The sequence below is a fragment of the Netta rufina genome (assembly GCF_964035555.1).
Source record: "Netta rufina genome assembly, chromosome: 1".
NCBI classification, from domain to species: domain Eukaryota; kingdom Metazoa; phylum Chordata; class Aves; order Anseriformes; family Anatidae; genus Netta; species Netta rufina.
The window spans coordinates 111,437,201-111,457,753 of NC_140123.1; the positions used below are offsets into that span (position 1 = coordinate 111,437,201).

Genomic DNA, 20,553 nt, shown 5'->3' on the forward strand with positions numbered 1-20,553 from the left:
CACACCATTTAAGTTGCTATTTTCAGCAATCTCATCTCTTAAAGCAAGCATACATATTTCTGCTTGGAAGAAAACAAAATGCATTTGGAAAAAGGGTAGTAGAGGAAAATCAAAAGATGAGGGTTTTGTTTTGTTTTGTTTTCTTTATAATATATATATACATAAATATATATATGTATATATATACATATATATATATATATATATATATAAAGAAAAACAGTAAGTTATACTGTTTTCCATGTCCTTATAGAAAACTTTCTTCTATATTAGAAAAATACTTTTCAAAGCTCCAGATATCCTAAAAATCTTAGGGGAAGGAATTGTTGCTTTCTATAGTACACTATATTCACTCAGCATCAAAACAGATATAGCCATAAAAAAACAAGGTTGAAGGAAGTAAGACCTGATCATGTTCTCACTCAGAATTAACCTTACTGGGTATCTTCTCCCATTTCAGTTAAGTTGCAATGGAGTCAAAATGCTTTAAATAACCGCTATTAAGATTAAAAAAAATAAAAAAATAAAAAAAATCCAACCATCGCTTCTCCCATACTTTGGTCAACCTCAAATATAAAAAGTCAGTCCACAACAGTCCAGAATCCAGATAAAATGTCTTTGAAGAAAACAAACAGAACATAGGCTTGCACCAATTTTCCAAACAAGTTTTATGAATTCTTGAAAAGGAAAACCATAATGATACATATTTAAAGTGAGCTTGTTAAATGGTATTGCAATGTACTGAGCACTCATTTCCACAACAAACACAGCATTATTTTGAATAAACTGCTCAATGACAATGAATTTTTACTGAGTGTCTTTCATTCTGCAGTTGGTATTTTGTCTGATATGCAGTGTGAAGAATTCAGGACTTATCTATAAATATAGTGCTCTGACACAAACCTGGAAAATACCTTTGTCTCCCACACCCAACTTTGCTTTCAATTTCACCCATGAACTCAGCAATTCTTAAATTGAAACCATCCAGAAATGGGATGAATAGGTTAATTTTAGACAAGACTGCCTACAGAGGGATGAAAAGGAGAACCCAGCATGAAGGGGTACTATATTTACATTGCCTTGAGCTACAGATCCCAACTACCATTTATTCCACATGGTCTGGCAAAACAAGCGTACACAGAACTTCTTGTCTATCGTGTGCCTTTTATCATTTCTCCTCATTCTTTTTGCTTTCTGTTTGTCTTCTGAGGGAATTTTATGCTCTGATTGACTGATCTGTAGTTGAAGTCTGAGGAAGACTCAGAGCAATGTGCCCTACAGAGCTCCGTGTACAAACCCAATCCTGACCAGCAGTGGCTACAGCACCATTTCATCTTGCACAGCCTCATCTTGTGGTCAGCCTCTGCCAGCGTCTCCTGCCATACAGCTCCGCTTTTCTGCAGACTTGCCTCTTCCAAGAGTTTCTACACTGGCTGTTGTTTTAAAAAGGAACCAACCTCTTCTCCGCAGACATGGCAACTTAGGGATCCCTGACCTTTCAGTGAGAATTTGCTGCTCAGCATATTGTAACAATTTTGGCAAGGGACCTTTTATTCCTACCGAGTTTATTTTTAGAGGACACTGGAGCGTTTGCAATCCGAACGCTCACATGCAACAAGACGTTTAAAAAATGAAAACCTATGCTCCTATGTGGCAGTTGCAACTCAGTTGGCTTGCTCTAAATCTTGCTTTAAGTCTTATGAAACACATTAAGAAGCAGGCTCTGTCATGCAAAATTGCTTTAAAATGCCACTAGGGACTTGTTCCACAGACATTTAAAGTAACAATTCATTTCTGATCATCAAAAGAACACATCATTTCAGAACTTACCTTAGAAACTCTTTGCAAATTGTTTTTTCCAATTCAGATGAGGACACAGATGAAAGCCTGATTATACACAAAACCTAGCCTGTAGTTCTGTCACCCGTCACATCCTGTGAGATTCCTTCGTTCCCTTCTTAATAGGAAGCTATTCAATTCCCTATAAAGCCAAAACTCAGCTTCACAGAAGACTGTCTGACAGCAACAAGAGAAGATGTCACCATGAGTTACGTTACATTTGTCAAAAGCAGCTGCTCGTAGAGATTTCTTCTATTATGGAAGAGAAGTACAAAGTTCAAGGGGGGCTAACTCAAGGAGGGGAGGGGTACATCTTCTGGCACATCTCGTGTAACAGACGTCTTGTGTAACTTGCCCCAAAAGCGGTATTCACTATAAAACGAGCTTGTTGGTTTTGAAACCCTGAAGCAGGACGAATCTCACTACCCTGAATGTCTCCTCTCAGTGCATCCATATAGATTATATTAGTTGCAACTTTTTCAAGTGTACGCCATTAAATTGGTAACCCCTCATATTTGTACCATGCAACAAAGCAGAAAGCAGACACCCCTAGACTATTTTCAAATATAGCCAGGAAGATGTCTCAGTAAGACACAGCACTACATGGATACAGCACCTCAGATACCCAGGCAGCATGGCTTCATTTGCACAGCCTGATATCCACGTTACAAAGCCCTTGCAGCCAGCACCATGGCTGAGCTTTGGGCTTACCAGTGCTGAAAAATGAGCATATTGCTGGCTGGCCTGTTTCAGCAGCACACAACACTTGGCTCTCCCAAGGCATGCAACAGCCATTTTTTCCCCCTCATACCTCTCTCTTCCACATATGCTCTCTCCAGTCCAGCCGTCTACCATTTTTTCAAGCTTACAAGTGCATGTTTTTCCTCATTTCCTTTCACGGACCCCTGAGAAGTAGCTCCCAGGCCAGAAAGGTCTGCAGGCTACAGGCTGAAATCCACTGCTCTAAATCAGTATGTCTCTTGTGGTTCCAGTCTACCCCTCCCTAATTAATTTATAATTATGCTATTGTTTATTTTAAAATTTTCCATTTTTTTTTCCTACTTCTTGCTTAACTGACTACTTTTTAAAAATTATGTTAAAGTCCTCTGACCTTCTGGTTGACTCCAACTTATTCAGCTAGCTATTTCTACAGTCATGTCAGATCTTTACAAATGGAAAAAATAAAAGCCTTATTGAAAAAAAAAAAGCCACCGTGGGCTAACTGAAAAGTTGCCATATGCAACTTAAATCAAAGAAAATAATTTTTTTAGACAGAGGGGATAGCTTCATGATTTAAATCTGAAGTTTGATATACCTAATGTCCTGGGACTTCACATTTGTATGCTCTTAAAGGTCAAAAGTTTGGTTTGAACACTGTGATTTGCACGCAGTTGATTTTGCAGGAGATTACAAAGTTAATGTTCTGTAAGGACAATTAAGAGTCAAAGACAATTTTAATAAAAACAAATGTTGTCTCCGTGACCTTGGAAGGAATGGTTTTCCTTTCCCTGGCTTCTCATGGTACTGCTTCTTGCTTACCTTCCCCATCTGGGAAAGAAGCTGTACTCAGAGTAACGAGATCAGTGGGGGCCTGGGGCCTTGTTGTGCCGCCTCTGAGGATGTCTTTGGAGTAGGAAGCCTGTGCACATACCCCATGGTATGTGGCCCCCCTCACAGTAACTATGTGTTTCCCAGTACCAGTATCAGAATATTTCAAGTTCCTGTTGCCCCTCCTCCCAAGAGTGCTCATCTCTGAGAGGAGTCTGCCTTCATCTCCTCTGAGGCTCCCTATGAGACAGCTGAGGACAGCAAGGTGTCCCCTTGGCCTTCTCTTCTTCAGGCTGAAGGAAGCCAGTCCTTCTAGCCTCTCCTCACACTCGAGGAATTAAAGGTAGGACATCCCTCAACTCTCAAGCAAGAGTGAAGCTTTGGACCTGTTAGACTTCAAGTTGCCTGACACAAATAAATTATTCATCCCTTTCACATACACCGATGTGAGCAGGAGTCAGACAGACAACGTCAGCAGGAGATAACACTAGAAACTGCCTCTGAACATCACAGAGGCTCACTGTGAATAGGTGACCAAGATAACTTTGCATTCTAGCAACCCAACCGCCTGCTTAAAGCAGGAACCCAGCGATACCACCTCCCTGATGCGACTTGCTACCCCAACAACAGTAAAGACACAGGTGTGAGGAATAAGCCCTTCACAGCAAATAACGCCAAAGCCTGAACAATTACACTGCAGGTACAAAGAACTCCCAAACTTCACGGTAAACTTTCTAAGAAACAGACTCTATTAAGTTACTACATTGCAAAGCTCATTAACCCAATAAAAAAAATATATCAGTGGAAAAAAAAACCAACAACAAACAATGTAGAGTTAATTTTCAGCTTAATTAATTTAGCTGGATTTTGCATCATGCATCTGTTATGAATTACCCTTAAACTAGAAGCTTTCATCCTTCAGAAAGGCACAGGTCTCTGTTTCGGTGCCAGCAGCCACCTTTCCTCTGGCCCACATCCCAGCTGTGGGCAGGGAAGCTCCTGGCGGTGAGGCCTGGGCCCACGTTTCCTTTGCCGCAGAGTCCCGGCACCAACCCAGCCGGCTCTTGCAATGGGATGCTAAACCCCAGCACAGCCCTCATCTTCACAAGCTCACCCACAGTTCACCACAGAGGCTTTGGCTCCCATGAAATTTGAGAGCCTGTGGATAGCTTGGTGTGCAGAGGTGCTTCTGGAAGAAAAGATTTAAGAAAAACAAAGCCCTCTTACTTCACTGACTGCTAAGTACTTCCACAGGAGCTTGATATACCCCTCCAACCACTGCTGGAGGTCTTCCTCCACAACTGACCACCACAAGCATTAGTGGTAGGATGTCACAAGCCTGATCCTTCCCCGGGAGTCTTCTAAATCCATTTTAGGCCCCATTTGGCTGTCCTAGAAGGGCAGAGTTCTCCCACACTGTTTATTCCCCTCTTGAGGGGCAGCAGGTTGCTCCAGCAGTGACTCACTGTACATGTGAGCACCAGCAACTGAAAAACGCTGCACTTTCACCTTTGGTTTCTGAAGGCAGAAGCCAGAAAGCCATGGGAAGAGCAAATCCCATGTCCCTCTCATCCCTCCCTCCCCACCGCTACCTCTGCCCCAAGCCTGTGTGCACACCCGTGGTTTAAAACTCTCAGGTCTTGTGTGTAAAATAGGTCCTGGTTAGGCAATTACAGAGAAGGACATGGCTCCATTCACAAGATGGATTTGATTTCAGCAAATGCCTCACTAGCTTCCTCACTCTCCTCAGGAGTTACCTGGTGAGACCGTCGCTTGGAATTAAGTGATTTTCTTTCTGTTCATTTATTCTTGATTCTGTGCCAAACACATCTATTGAGAAAGATGAATGCTGCTACTACTTATTGAACCAAAACCACAATACACAATCAATCAGACAAATTAACAGTTGTTTTTTCAGGTCACCACAAGACTGCGTCTGACCAGTAATACAAAGGTGAATGACAAGCTCTGAAAGAGACACGTTAACCACATGTATCAGAAGGATTTTATCATCTGCATTTCTAACAGAGCAAAATAAAAGGATAGCCTTTTTGACAGTACTAAAATGGAAACACTATGCAATCAGATGTGTAGCAACTGTTTTTCTAGACTTTAAAATCCAAAAACCTCCAACCCTCACAACACTTAATAATGTATTACCTAGTAGATTTGTACCTGGTCTCAAATTTGTCTCTCCTCACGGCTACCTCCCTTTCTGAATGAAATAGCTTGCAATGCTCTAGCTAAACTATTACGAGGACTTGACTCCTGGTAGGGTGCAAAGTGTAAAAGCAAACTGTTCTGAACACTGCTCTTGAAATCATCCCCTCTCATCTTCTACTTACTGTTAGGAAATCCTTGCAGTTGTGGGTTGGGAATTCTTTCTCACTTCCACAAGGGTCATAACAGAAGGGAGAAGTCAAAATCTTTAATACTTTGTTAAATTTGGGTATTAGCATTTTAACCAATGGTCAGGATTTTACAGTCGAAACATTTAGAGTTTTCAGCAACTTTTCAGCTCATCAATCATGTTCAGCAACGCAACAAGACTTCTTGCTAAACTCCAGAACAAGCCATGTAATTTCACAAGTTAAGCATTGTTAAGCATCATTAAGCATTTCACTATACACAACATCCACTTATTGTTCATGAATGCTATAAAAAGAAAAAAATTATGAGAATATAGGAAAATGGCAGTCAACAGAGATCTAGGCCATCAGATGCAATTTTTTAAATTGTATTTATTTATTTTTAGTTATTATTTTTTCCCTGGGAAAAAGAGTTGTTAAAATTACAAGTTATGTTCTCAGTCACCTGTAGAGTGTACTGCCTATTACCTTGACTGGTATTCTTGAGAACATGGTAGGTACCTACTGCAGGAAGTCCATTTTCAAGGGTCTTTGGGAAATAGTCTCAATTTTGAAACAAATTGCTGCTTGTTAGTTAAAGGCAAGAAAGATGGGAACAAACACATGTTTTATTTTATCTACATTATGAAATCTTGCACTTTCCCATAGCGACTTTCAGTGGTGAGAAATTAAATGTGTCCCCACTATTTCATTGGTTTTACTTTTAGGGCGTATTTTGTTAATTAAAAGTTGTTTTTTAACTTCATTAAGAAGGAGTGCAAAGGCTAAAACTAAACATGAACTTTCCACTTCTATACTTAGCCCTCAACCGCTGGGGACACTAAAGATTTTTCCACATATATTAGCCCATACCTTGTCTGTCTTTTTCCTACTGACTGCCAAATGAGCACTATTTTACCATTGTATTTTACTGACCTCAGCCCTTCATCATGAACCTTCTATAGAACAGGGCAAGCCCAATTGCTTGCTTCAGTTCTCAGTGGCAAAGAAACCTTAAACCATCCCAGACAACTGGAAAACTAATGGATGCAATAACTGGAGACTTAGCAAACCCAACTCTCCTCACCCTATCTTCAGTGCTGCAATTATTACATTACTGTCCACAGTAATTCTTGCCTAGAGACTTTGTCCAATTTATCATGGTTTTGTGCTCTACGCTTCTCCTTTACCACATGCTGCTGCCTGGATTAAAGAAGCAGAAGCCCTGAAGGTACAATTACCACTGAGCCAGCCAGGCAGGGTGATGGAGAAATAACATGGCCTACACGTTTCGTCCCTCACGAACATGCACTCCACAGACTAAGTTCACAAATTCCACTCTGCTTGGATCAAGGCCTCCCACTGAGGGCAGAAATAACCTCTGTCTACAGGTCAGAGCAGTCTGATTTCCTGGTATTTTGCAAAATAATGCTTTAAGGACATGAGGTTAATAAAGTTGTCTGGGTAGATGCTCTGAGACTACTTGGTATGCATTAAGCTCTGAAAGTTTTTTTTTTAAAAAGCACACCAAAACCAGACAACTCCCATGGGGATTATGCAATCTAACAACTGTTCCTCTTTTACTTACTGTTGAAGCCTCCTCTCTAAGCAGAGATAACCTCCAATTTAATATTTAACAGTAGTTTAGAATTAACAAATTCATTTAGAATGTCCCTTACGACAAAGGAAACAGTTACAAGATCAGTAACACATGCTTGCAGTGGTCTGAAATATTTGTAAAGCCCTACATTTCAACTTGTCTCTACAATAAATGTTGAAACTACATTTTAACGTAACAATCAATGGAATCAATCATGCCTTTGAACACGTATGGATCACTAACATATCTCACCTGCCTTTTGGGACCTGATCCTCAAGAGATTAGCAGAAGACCATGTTCACACCACCACTTTCCTTTATGGCATCCACACAACATCCTGTTCCTTTGTGCTACATTCCCCACCCTCCCATCTCTGTTCATATTCTTTTAGGACCCACGTCTAGCTACTTCTTAGTACTTTCTACAAACCTATCAGGCCACCCGTAGGTAATAAGGAGTGCTTTTACACTTTAATTATGCTAAATGAAGATTAGTTAACCTTTAATAAAGAAGCTAATACTAAAGAGAAGAAAACCCTTCTCCACATCCTTTACATCTCTATGCACTATAAGAAAACAAAAATTACATGATCACCTCCATAACATAAAAAGAAATATTATTGATTCAAACTTCTCTAAAAGGTAAACAGTGCAATCCTCTGCTTTCACACAGTTGTTTCAATTTCTCTTCAGTAATTGCTTCAAAAACACAGAAATTGCAGAGATTGCCTAACTCTTTAGTACACTGAGCCAAAAAGGGCAGAATGTACACTGTACTTTTGAGAACAAGTTTAAAAGGAAAATGACTGTTTTAATGCTTTTCCAATTTTATAATGGCTACATTTAAGAGTCAGTTTCTGGGGGGAAAAAAATCATTCTGTATATACACCAACTCACTTCTACCTGCAAACCAGTAACAGACATTTTTATATTCTTGCCTGACTATGAAACATGTAAACTACACAGAGAAAAAACTAGACCTAGACTTAGACTAACCTAGACTTAGACTAACCTAGATTTGCCTAGGTTATCTAACAAGATAGGCCAATGTAAGATATGTCTGATTGAAAATGCCAACTGCAACTTTGATTTCAATAAAATCAGCATAACTCTAAAAATACTTGCACAAAGCAAGGTCACTTCAGTGAGCTAGTACCCATACCTTCTGAACTACTGAAGTTTTATTAAAGCCATACATATAAATCCTCATCGCTCTGAAGACTGAGACCATCTGACTCTTTCAACTGTGCGTACAGACCGCCCAGCACCCCTTTAGTGCTGAACATCTACTCAAATGCAGAAGTATAACATAAACAGAAAGCAAAACTAAATCTCAACACCTTGTCACTTCCCCTGCTTCTACTCACAGACCTGTAAGCATCAAAACAAAATGGAAAGTCAAACAAATCTCCTTCACACTTTGAAACACTTTGAAAGGGCAGCAGAAGTGACATTGCCATGTTGAGTTCACCACATTTTGGGCCTTCATCTGAATCTCCAGTACTCATAGTCATCCAAATACACAGGAGAGTCTGAAGGTAAATTATAAGAGCACAGCAAAAAAGCAGATTTGACTTTGTTGTCAAAATGCACGAGGAAAAAAATTGTACAGAGTACAGATTGCCCCCATAAGGTGAGTAATACAATCAATAGCTGTGTGCGGAGAGAATGAGAAAAACAGCAAACAGTGAAGAAAATACAGCATAAAGTATGTTGCAATATGATATGGAAGAAACTATGTGGAATGAAGTAAAAAGTGAGAAAGAGCTGTTAATGTCTATTGTCTTTTTTTTTTTTTTGACTGTGCATCTGCACAGCCCCTGGCATTATAGCACGCAACTTCACCTTTAGTTTCCAGAATACACTACAAAAACAGTGAACAGCAGTGAGAGTGATGAAGCAAGCCAGCCTGTTGAACACCGTTTAAGAAAAGCAGTTTGTTCAGAAACCAGACCAAATAGCATAATGCACCTAGGCCTCTTCAGATAACTAAAGGGAGGGGAAACTCTTATACACAGGCCAGGGAAGTGGTCATGGGCTACAACTTGCACTTTGGAAAAAGTGTCAGTGCAACATACGCTAGTACATTAAGAATCCATCAAAAAACTGGTTGATTGTCACAATTATAGGATCATAAAAGAGATTGGGTTGGAAGAGATCTTAAAGGTCATCTAATCAATCAGATCAAAACCAAAGAGCTCTAAAGAGAACACAACCACTATTACTACAAATTACAAACAGTTCTATATTCTATGCTCAGTTCACCTGCCAGTTCTGAAACCTGTGACTTACTTCCCCTTCGCCAACCATAGGAGTACCGCAATAGCAATAATACCCCAAATCATTACTTTTGGTTTAAAATTTGAATATGTACCCTGAGCAGTACTGAAAACCCAAGTAAAAATTAATTACAGACTCATCATCTTTGGGCAAGTTCATATTCTAGGCACCAATTAGAAACCGGATGAGTATCACATACACACACACATGTAACCCAAACGGAAGCTGTACTAGCCCACGTAGTCAAATATTCAACCTAAGTGCTACAAATGCTTTTGGAATTCTGTTATCTACGTTTATACTAGAGTCAGAAAATTTTGTAATATACAGCGTGGACCACAGCCAAGATTTTAGCTTTTCAAACACACATCAGTGCCTGTGGCACCTTTTTTTTTTTTTTTTTTTTTTTTTTGGAAATTGTTTTTGGAAATATTACAGGACTGTTGAAGATGTTCCATACTTAGGCTAATTGAGTATTTTACATAACCTTCTTTTCGTTACACAAAAAACCCAAAGAACAAAGGGAAGCAACATAAATAAACAAAAAAATGCCTAGTCAAATAAACCAGGAAAGATAATTTAAAAAATGCAGAAACCTTAATTGCAGAAGTAAAAACACAGAACTAGTTAAATATAAAAATGAGAAACCTTTTAACCTTTATTTAGCCCACAATACGGATGTAAACAAGCTTGTATTTTCTTTCTTCTTTTTTTTTTTTTTTTTATTTTAAATAGGTCTACAATACTGAATGTATTCCTAAATGCCACAGTTTTCTCCCTTCATGCTTAGAAGGATCTACATTGGATTTATCATTCATGGTCAGAAGATTTCTAGAAAAAACATTTTTAAAGTTGTATTTTGTAGCATTTGATGTCTCCCCATTTATTTAAGGTTGTTACTATTTGCACAAAGTTGAGTCAGGGACACTCCATTTATCCTTAGAAATGACAGTCACCAGTTCTCCACTCAACAGAATTTAAGTCACTTTAGTTCTCCGCACACACACACACTTTTTAATAATTTAATATTAAATTATAAAACTTACTTTCGCACATCTGCAGATTGTTTTTGACCTCTTTCTATATCCTTTGAGCAATCTTTCCCAATGTTATTTGGGATCACGTCATCTTTATTTACAGAGTCCTCTTTCATTCTAGCTGTAAAACAGACAGTCTCTTCAGTTTTTTGATGCTGTGGATGCATGTCCTCCATAGGAGTATTTGTGTTCTGTAAATCCTTTTCACATCGGTTGGGTTCATCTTGGAAGGCAGACTGTTTAGATTCTACCAAAGAAGATTTTGTTGTGAGATTAAATAAGCTTCCAAGAAACTGAAAAAAACCTTCTCGGGGTTGCTTGTCTTTATCTGCTGTTTTTATTCCAGGAGTCAAACTAGGAAGGCTATTAGCCTTTTTCAACTCCTCTTGGGTTTCAGACTTGTTAAGTTCTTCTGTGGAATGGTTCTTTTCTTCATTTTGACAAACCTAAAATAAATATGAGAAGTAGATAAAGAAGACATTACCTTTCATTTTCCTGCATTCCCCAAATCCTTAGTATTTATTTGCTTCTATATATTGTATTCTTTAAGGAGATCTCTAGTTTAAAAGTTCATTTTAAAATCAAAGCCCTGTGCTCTCTTTTTCTCTCTATGTACTAAAAAACCAAAAGGGCTATACAGGCTGGAAGATTCACAAAGCAGCTGCTGGGGAAGTAAAGCACAGGACAGCTTCAATTTGCAGGGAAAAATAAAAAGACACCAACAAAACAGAGGAACAAGCAAAGAACTATTTTTCACACCCTTTTATTACAAGCAAACAGAAGAGTTTCTTAGTTAATGCTAGGGCACATTCAATATTATTTACTGACATGTATGTTCTGCCACAAGGAGATTATGAGATTAGGCCTGAAAACAGAACTTCAAATGAAAGAAAAGTTGCTTTCAGCAGCTCTTTCTTAAAAGATCATATAAAGGAAATTACACACTGGTGTGTTAACAGACAGCCAGTTGATTTTCTTATTGCTTCTGAAACTTCCGACTCTTACTGCTTGGAGTTAGGTGCCACCCATCTGCAGCAAGGACATGCTCTGGTCCTGCTGTGCACTGAACCAGCAGAAGAAATTCCACAAACTGGCACTCACACTCATGCTTTCATGTTACACCCTGAGACCAATTCAAGTGTACCAACAAGTACTTCAGACTCCAATCTGCTCAAAAATGAAGCTTCACGAACAAAACCATATGCACTTGTGAGATGAACTGTTTTTGGCTTGCAAATACATACAAATACACCATAGCGAAATACAAACACAGCCGTAAACACACCAAGTCCTACACATCACTACTTCCCTGCACCCAATGCACAACAGCTGTTTAAAGCCCACTGAAAATAACTCATATTAACACTGTTTCTTACCTCCTTTAAGCCACAGAGGCAAGGCAAGCTCTGTTCCTCACCAGTTCATACCCTTGAATTTCCTTGGTATCACCTCTTACAGATCCAAGAACTGCTGCCCAAGACCATGCTATTTCTGCCAACACTAATCTGCCCCAAAAGGTGCTGCTACTTCACAAACACTATGTTAAACCCATTTTTAGCTTCCCAGTCTGGAAATACTTTTTCTCCTCCAAATTTTCTGGGGAGCTCCTCCCCCCAATATCCTTCATCCTCAGCCTTCACAGAGGGTGCTAGATGCCATTGCTGCCTACTCTATATTTACCGTATAATCCTTGTAATTTCAATCCTTCTTTCAACCCAGTTTATTAGAACAGAATAAAGTTAGAACAAATGTATCCTGTTCAGCAGGTGGGAAAGGAGAACATGAATAAAAAGTTCTGCACAGGTTTTAGTTGTGTCAATATCATCTTTGGATATCAAATGGGGTAACACCTACCCATCCAATCTAAGCAGAAAGTTACTATTTTCATTAGTTTGCTAATCCTGTTTCAATTTGAAAATATATTTCTCTAAAGTAATTAAACAAATATGTTAATTTGTTAATGGTTCATCTATGATCATGCTAATGATGAAAAAAGTGTTTTAATGAACACCCTTTTCATGGTTGGAGAAACATTAATTTCTTTAAAAATTGCAAGCAACACTTAGGGATGCTGGGGCAGTGGTCTTTAATGTTCAAGCAATATTTTGTCACCTTTTCCATCAAAGAATAGATGCACTTGCTTTATATGAAAAGGTTAGATTTATGTGTTGAAAACAGAATTGCTCACGTGAGGATAGAAATTGAAAGGCGCTAATGTGTCCTTCAGAAATCCATGCAACCTGTATTGTCTTCATACAGGTAAGAGAGTTAAACAACCACGTTTAACTTTTAGCTTTCAGAAGTGTGGTAAGTCAAACTCTAGACTTTTTGTCCCACCTGTGACAAACCCCACCTGCTCCCCCACATACTGTGCTTATCAACTGCAGCTGTATCTCTCAAAAGGGATGCAGTCATCCCTGTAGCATTTAGAGAATTAGCACTTTGCAAGTCAAATCTATCCAGGCCCATCCCTGGAAATGAAACGGAAGACAGCTTACAGGAGTACCATAGTGCTGGCTGGTATCTTTAGTTCTAGACAAACTGACCAAGTAGCATGCAAACCTGAGATGAATCTCTTGGGCAATTAACTTTATCTCATATGAACTAAGTACTTTCAAGGAGGAAAGAAGAAAATTTAATTTCCAAAATTTGATGATACGTGAATGACTTAATGTAATCAACTTCAGAGTTCTACTGTCATAGTTTCTTCCTTCACTTTGATTTATATCTTAGCATTGTTCAATACCTGTTTCTGATTTAACTTTAAGTGAGGGAGGGTATTTCTCCCTTGTTCTGTGATTAACATAGTTCACATACATTTGTCAGGCTTAAAAGAGTATCTCAGTGCAGGAAGTGCATACAAACCTTATTGCTTTTTTTCTGCAGATCTAATTGTTGCAGGCTATAAACATTTCTCTTGATTACTACAATATCTATGAAATTTACAATTAAATATACTAACTACAGAAGAAAATATTACATTCAACACTTGCCAACTATTTACTTTTTTTCCTCTCTCTCTTTTTTTTTTTTTTTTTTAAAGATATCTGTATTCAGGAATGTTTTCTTCTGTTAGGAACTGAGACTTCAAACATGGCTAAATCTCTACATATGGAATTCTTCCCCTAGCAGCTCTGAGGCATTATGCTTGCAAAGACACTGCTTCTTACTTATAAGCATAATTCATATCCTGCATGAAAAGCTGTTTTGCAGTCTCTGTTTCCAGAAACAGAAACCTATTTAGACTTTTCTTGCTCTTTAATCTTTCTTTCCTTACTTAACTGCTGCTAAATCAAAAGAACAGGAAGTTTTAATATGAAAGGGTCCTTCCATACCTTTAACCATAAGTGGTGTCTTGTATAATAAAGCCCTGGAGAATATTTACACTATGCTTACTTGACGATATATGTGGATATTAAGTACCAACACAGAAGTACCAACACTATGCAAATCTTTCTTCCCTCCATTCAATATAATCAATCCTACTCTCCATAAATTCTCCTCTCTGCTCCACTTTGCTACAAAAGAGAGCATCAGCTATTGATGCTTTATCAGTCACACATAAAACCTCAATCCAAAGTCTGAACCACTATTCAGGCATTAATACAAACAATACTGTTCCTGCCACAGATTTTAAAGTTTGTATTTTAAGATAATGGTGCATTCAAAGTAATTAGACTAAAGCACATGACCTGTAAATCCAGTAAGCCATTAACACAGCAGGAGCCTTCAGACACATGTGCCTGAACACCACAGCAGTACAACAGCAATTGCAGAAGGCAACATCACGGTAACTTTCACTTATTATTTCCTATGGCACTCTATGAGCTTGCCTCTGACAGAAGCCACCAGCAAATGCTTAGGATAAGCAGAAAGGGTGCAGGGCGTATGCAAGCAATCCTTTCCCTGGTATGTCCCAGCAATTTTTAGCAGTCTGGGCTTCTACTTCACCCTAACAGAGAAGCGACATCTGCATGAATATTAAACTAGATCAGTTTGGTATTCACAGTGCTGGAAGAATACCAGACCTTGGCACTAGTTAGTTTCTCAGGCATACCACACAAACAATAGCTTTGGGGTGAAAACTTACCTGCCGGATCTCCCTTGAGATCCTTACTGGTGCAAGGAAAGCCCTAAGTTGCCCTGTCACAGCACTGTCTTTCTGGAGAGCTCCTTTGACATGCAGACTGCCAGCAGTCTGCCCTTTGCCTCCCCCTTCCCATCCTCTATGAGCTTTCCTGCTCGTGACATGCTTCATAAGCCTTTAATTAATCTTTATTCCTTTAGCAACTCCTTACTCAAAGTTTCACTGGGCAAGCCCTGAGTCACCTGGCCTGACCTTGCAGCTGTAAGCAGGAGGCCAGACCAGATGCCAACCTGGTGTCCCTTCAACCAAGGTTATCCTATGGTCCCGAGACCTCATACACAACCAGGCTGGCATGGAGGGGAAACTCGGCAGAGCGTGAAACAAGATCATGGCTTAAATCAGGTGACTGAAGAGACCGCAGTAATGACGGGAGCTGTATTTACTGTGAAGTCAGATGGTGCAGTCTCACCTTGCTTGAGCAACCGCTGCAGAGAAGCACTAGCAGCAGGGACTTAGAAGACGAGCCCACCGTGTCGTGTCTTGAGCCTGATTGCCATCTGAGCTGATTTATTCAACAGTAGGCTAGGTATGTTTTCCAGGCTGTGATCCACTTCTGGCTGTAGCACAGATATACGCCCTGAACCGAACTGCATGCAGGCAGCCCAGCACAGGGCTCGCTGCTGGTGCGAGCAGCTCCCCTGACGTGCAGAGCCCAGCAGCAGCCTGACCAGGGGCTGCTTTGCCAGCTTTGACCAGCCTCTGACAAGTGGCGTGAGCAGCAGCTTTGGTAGCTGCAACCCTCTCGGCAGCCAAGTGGGAAAAGTTCACATTGCCAGAGGTTTTCATTTGGCAGGGTTTGTGTCAGTCTGCCAGGAATATGATCTCTTTTATTGCCCTAACAAGTGAATTAAATGAAAACAGGGACAGCATTAAAACACAGATCTCCGTGAACAAAGGATTAGCTCCCAGCCACAACAGCCAGACATTTTGGGTTTCGCTCGCCGAGAGCAAACACTCATAACAAAGCAGCAACTCTAGACAACAGCCCGGAGATCTCCCACAGACAGCTTGTCTTACTACACGGGAAGCTGCCAATGGAGAACACCCTGCAGACCTGCAGACAGATGCACCTCTGCACTCTATCCACCTCACCTCACCACAGGTACTGTTGCAAGAGAAGACAGACAGACGTCAGGATTTCAGGGTACTTACCCATTCACCCCAGGGACCCTCGGTCAGTCATTTAACCCCAGCAATTTACTCATTCAAGAAGTAGTCACAGAATTTCTTTTCATGAGCGTGTAGTTGTTTCAGATTAAAGTTTTGGGTTTACAAAGTAGTGTGCTAAGGCACCACTGCCTCAAATACTGGAAAATTAATGATGTTCCTTGGCTTAGCTTTGACCTTTCAACACAGCCAGGATGACCACATTTCATTTCACAATTCCTGAGCATCTCATTAGGTCTCAACAGCTCTACAGTATGTAAATCTTGTATGCTAAGCAAAATCCACACAGAAATAGCTTGAGTTGCTGGCAGATTAGTACATTCCCAGGAGGAGCCCCTGCTGCATGGTTTTCAGCACATTTTCCTTCTCTGGGAGGGTAAAGCATCTTTGCTGTAATCTCCCACTTGTTTTGCAATGAGTGGGACATGCTGAGCCACATGAAAAAGGCTTTTGTTTTTTTTTTCATCTAGTATGAGGCAAAGAAGTTAGGCACTCTCAAGCAACAGGAGACAATACTTACTGAAAGACCCTATTTCCTACTGCAAACCTGATGAAAAAGAACTGGACACAGTGAGAAAGATTAGGAATAAGAATTCTCTAAGAAAATTGCCATAGTATTAAGAGAAATGCAGGAAAAGGAACTATCAGGCAGTACATCATCAACAGAAGTAAGAGTCTCCTGTTGCAAGTGTTCGTTCCTGAGACAAATGGATTTAAAAACCACACTGTCAAAATGTTTTTGTTTCTTTTTATTACAGCAGTAATTAAAGTGGAGGAGATGATGTAAGGGATCTCTCCACCATTGTCAAAAACTGTTTATCTTAACTAAATGATAGCTTTAAAAGAATAAGAGAAAAGAAAACAAAGAATAACAAAGAAAGCCTTGGGGGCTTTGGGGGTTTTAAGTTAGAGGTGAGTTCTGTATTTCCACAAATAACAGATGTTTTGAACCTCTGAACCTCTTGGCGTTTTCATACTGCACAGTCTTCCTTCCACATCCTCCTTTCTCTGCTTGTTTTGACATGAAAAAATCAGGTCATGACAACAGTGGAAGACAAGTAACTAGAAAACTAATGAAATCACGACAGCTTCATAATCAGCTGTGTTAAACAACAGGAAGGAATTTTTAGTTAAATCATATTGGCTTTGCATTTTTTTTTTTAATATACCCATTTAAATTCAATGACTATTCAACATTTGGAAAGAGAGTGACCTTTGTTGAAAGTTCAGCACCAGGACTTTTAAAATCTGTTTATCCATTTGAATTCTTGAAACACCGAGGGGACCTTAACACATTTCATTTGTCAGACAATGAAAGAGAAGATTAAACAAACATGCTCTGAAACTCTGGTGTTCATTTAAAATTTGAGCAAATACTCAGACTCACCTTCCCTGACAAGCGAACAGAAAGCCAGGTGGTAAGGGGAAAGATTTCAAATGAAAACAAAGAGAGGAACAATTTGAAATAAAGTTTCTGCAGTGTAACCTTTAAGTTGAATTGTAAATTCAGGCAAAGCCTCTAGAATGACAAAGCGAACTTTACAATTTATGAAGTTCTGTTTACACAAGTAACAATAACTTCCAAACTTCTCCCTCTGAATTTTCTCCTGCAATTACTGTAAAGCTCTGATTAAAGATTAAGAATTGGTACTCCTGTCTCAATATATTAACATCTCTTTACTACTCAGTCTAGTATAGACCCTGGGAGGATTAAATTGTCTCATTTCAGTTCTTTCCTCTGTGTTCTCCCAATATTATTCTTCCATTGCCCTTTAATGAAAATGCATTTATGAACACAAAATGAATTCCATTCTCTTTACTTGGTAATATCCTGATATTCAAAAATAATTTTAAAAAAGGTCAAATTCATCTTTTCAATGCAAAAAAAGTGTGCACAAGCAGGCAGTACATTGGTAAGAGGGTGAGACAGTGCAATTTCCACCCATTTCCATTAAATTATAATGGCAGGTTTTAGCTTCTGGCATCACCCTCCTCCTCATTTGTCTCCTCAGTGGTTTTACATGCCAGACTCAGCAAGGTTTAAACCTATTCTTTTTTCATTCATCCTGAAACAAAGTTCCCTTCTCAAGATCGTCTTTGAAGAATGACTGTAGTAAAAAGTGATACACATTTCAGGATCATATTTTTAAAAACCATCGGTACTACAGAGGAATTTACCAGGATACTAGATAGGATGAAATGTCTTCCCAAACACATACTGCTGTTAACACCATTAATTTAACAAAGTGTCCTGGGCGAACAGAAGATTCTATGTACTCTCCTCTAAAATTTCATTTCAAAGAATGTTCAAATAGTTTCCAAAGAGAAAAAGATTTGCTGTTGGATTCCACAAGAAAATCCTGATCATGCAAACTCCAAAACATTTTGGTTTTGCTTTTCATTCACTGCTGTAAGCAGCAACAACTACACTTTTAGCAGTAACTTTTTTTTTTTTTTTTAAATCATGGTTGGCAGTAATATTCCACCTCCCTTGACTCCTGAAAGTCAAATAATCTCTCTCATTTCTAACTATTAGGTCTATACCAGAGGTATTCAGCAACCATTCGCACACATGCTGAGCTGATATAACTTAGACAACACACATATGAAATAAAGATAATATGAAATAAAACCATGTTACAGAAAAGTATGTGGTAAATTAAGACATTAGGTTTAATTTTGATTTCTTTTTGTAGAACTTAAAATTAATGATAAAGTCAGAATTAGGGACACTCAGTAAGAACAGATACATATATTCACCAAATTCGAAGATTTTTTTTAAACATGAATTACACACTAGATGGAAACTGATGTGATCTAGAAATACAGAACTAATTAGGCTGAAAGGAATCTGGCTGGGGAGGTCACGTATTCTAAGCTCCTGCTCAAAGCAGCTCCAGTTAGAGCAGGGCTTCAGCCAGCTGAGTTTTGAATATTTCCAGGGATAAAGGTCCCACAATTTTCTTGAGTAACTTTTGTCAATATTTGACCACCATTATGGTAAAATGGAAAAAAAGTAAGATAAACTGTCATAGCTAACTGGGATTTCCCACATTCCAATTTGCACCCGTTGCCTCTTGTCCTGCTTGTTGCAACTCCAATAAGAATCTGGCTCCATCTTCTCACATAATTGCACTCTTTGACATCATATCTTAATACTTTACCTACCATTTAAATACAGCCATCTTTATATTACCTTGAAATTAAATTAACGTGAGAAAGCAGGGCTGCAGAGTTATCTCTTCTCAATGTTCATAGTATACAGGAGTACTTATCACAGGCCAATTAGCAACTGGTTTAATTTGCAGCAAGCAAGCTTTAGATTGGATGTTAAGAAAAGAGTTTCTAATTAGAGGGCTTATGAAATTGGTGGGACAGTTGTCTGACAAAGTTGCAGAGATCTTAGAGATCTCCATCCCTGGAGGTCTTTAAGAACAAGTCAGACAAACTTCTATCAGGTATGACAGATACAGAGGTCTCACCTTGGGGCAGAGGAGTGGGCTAGATAATCTCTGCAGTACTTTCTGGCTCTGCGTCTTCTATGAAGACTGAGACTGTCTCTGGTTAATCCAGGCAACTAGTACCCAGGCTTGAGCCTTTGGGCTGAATTATAAAATATTTAAAGGTATCAAAATACTGACGTCTAAATTACACACTTGGTAGATTACATTTGTACCTACGTTCTCAAACTTCTGCATTTGCCTCAGAGAGCTCACAGGCAGTTCTTGTGCCAAGATGTTTAACAATACTTTTCTGATCAATTATGGGAGAACGTACTTTTTCTTCCAGGCACCGTTACAGGAAGAATATTGAGGGATGAGTGTCAGGCGAGTCAATCTGCCGACACAAGCCCCAGCTGGACAAGAACCTCGGATAGGGCCAGCCTGGGATCTAAACAGTTTGCTGCTATTGAACCAGTCATTGCTGCTACGACTACAGTATGGTAATACAGGTAGAAGCCCAGGTTAGACTTGTGCCACAAGCACGTACAACAAGAGTGCTGTGTGATTTCTTCGAAACTATACTAATAAGACATCATCCAGTATGCGGCTCATTCCAGGAGCAGCATTAGCTCAATTAGTAGCTGTGCCATTCAAGTCAAACAAGACCTACCTTCCACTTGTAAACCTCTGTTTTCAGAGCATTACCAAAAACTGTAAAGATGTATTCACCTGCTTTTGCAGGGAACACTGTTGCAATACTCCTTTTAAAAACAGAGTCTGCTAAAAGGAAGGTTAATGATACACTAGCATGTGCAGGACACTATGCAATGCAGATGCTTAGAACGGGAAACATCCAGTTCAAGAACTGTTTACATCCACACAGCCACGTGTTCAACAATCACACCATTCAAATTTACTCAGAAAAAGCACTGTTTGCAGCTCTAATTCAAAGAAATAGAACCCAAACAGAATCTGTAAATAAACAGTGGCAGGCTCTGGCAATGAATTAATAGGCAAAGAAAATATATTTCAATAATACTTTATTGAAAGTGATCAAATGATGAGTGATAATGTCACCTTGGCACGAAAAGATAAGGCTTTGTATTTTCCTAAGGTGTTAAAGTATCGTCTTCTCCCTCTGAGCT

General features: G+C 39.2%; 1 protein-coding gene across 1 annotated transcript in view; it reads right to left on the reverse strand.

The window, feature by feature from the left end:
• CRYBG3 (crystallin beta-gamma domain containing 3) overlaps window positions 1–20,553 on the reverse strand; it is a 92,199-nt gene that overhangs the window by 54,148 nt on the left and 17,498 nt on the right. Inside the window, exon 3 of the mRNA XM_084293191.1 lies at window positions 10,661–11,097. Within this exon, the coding sequence (XP_084149317.1) occupies window positions 10,661–11,097 (437 nt within the window). The remainder of the gene's footprint in view (window positions 1–10,660; window positions 11,098–20,553) is intronic.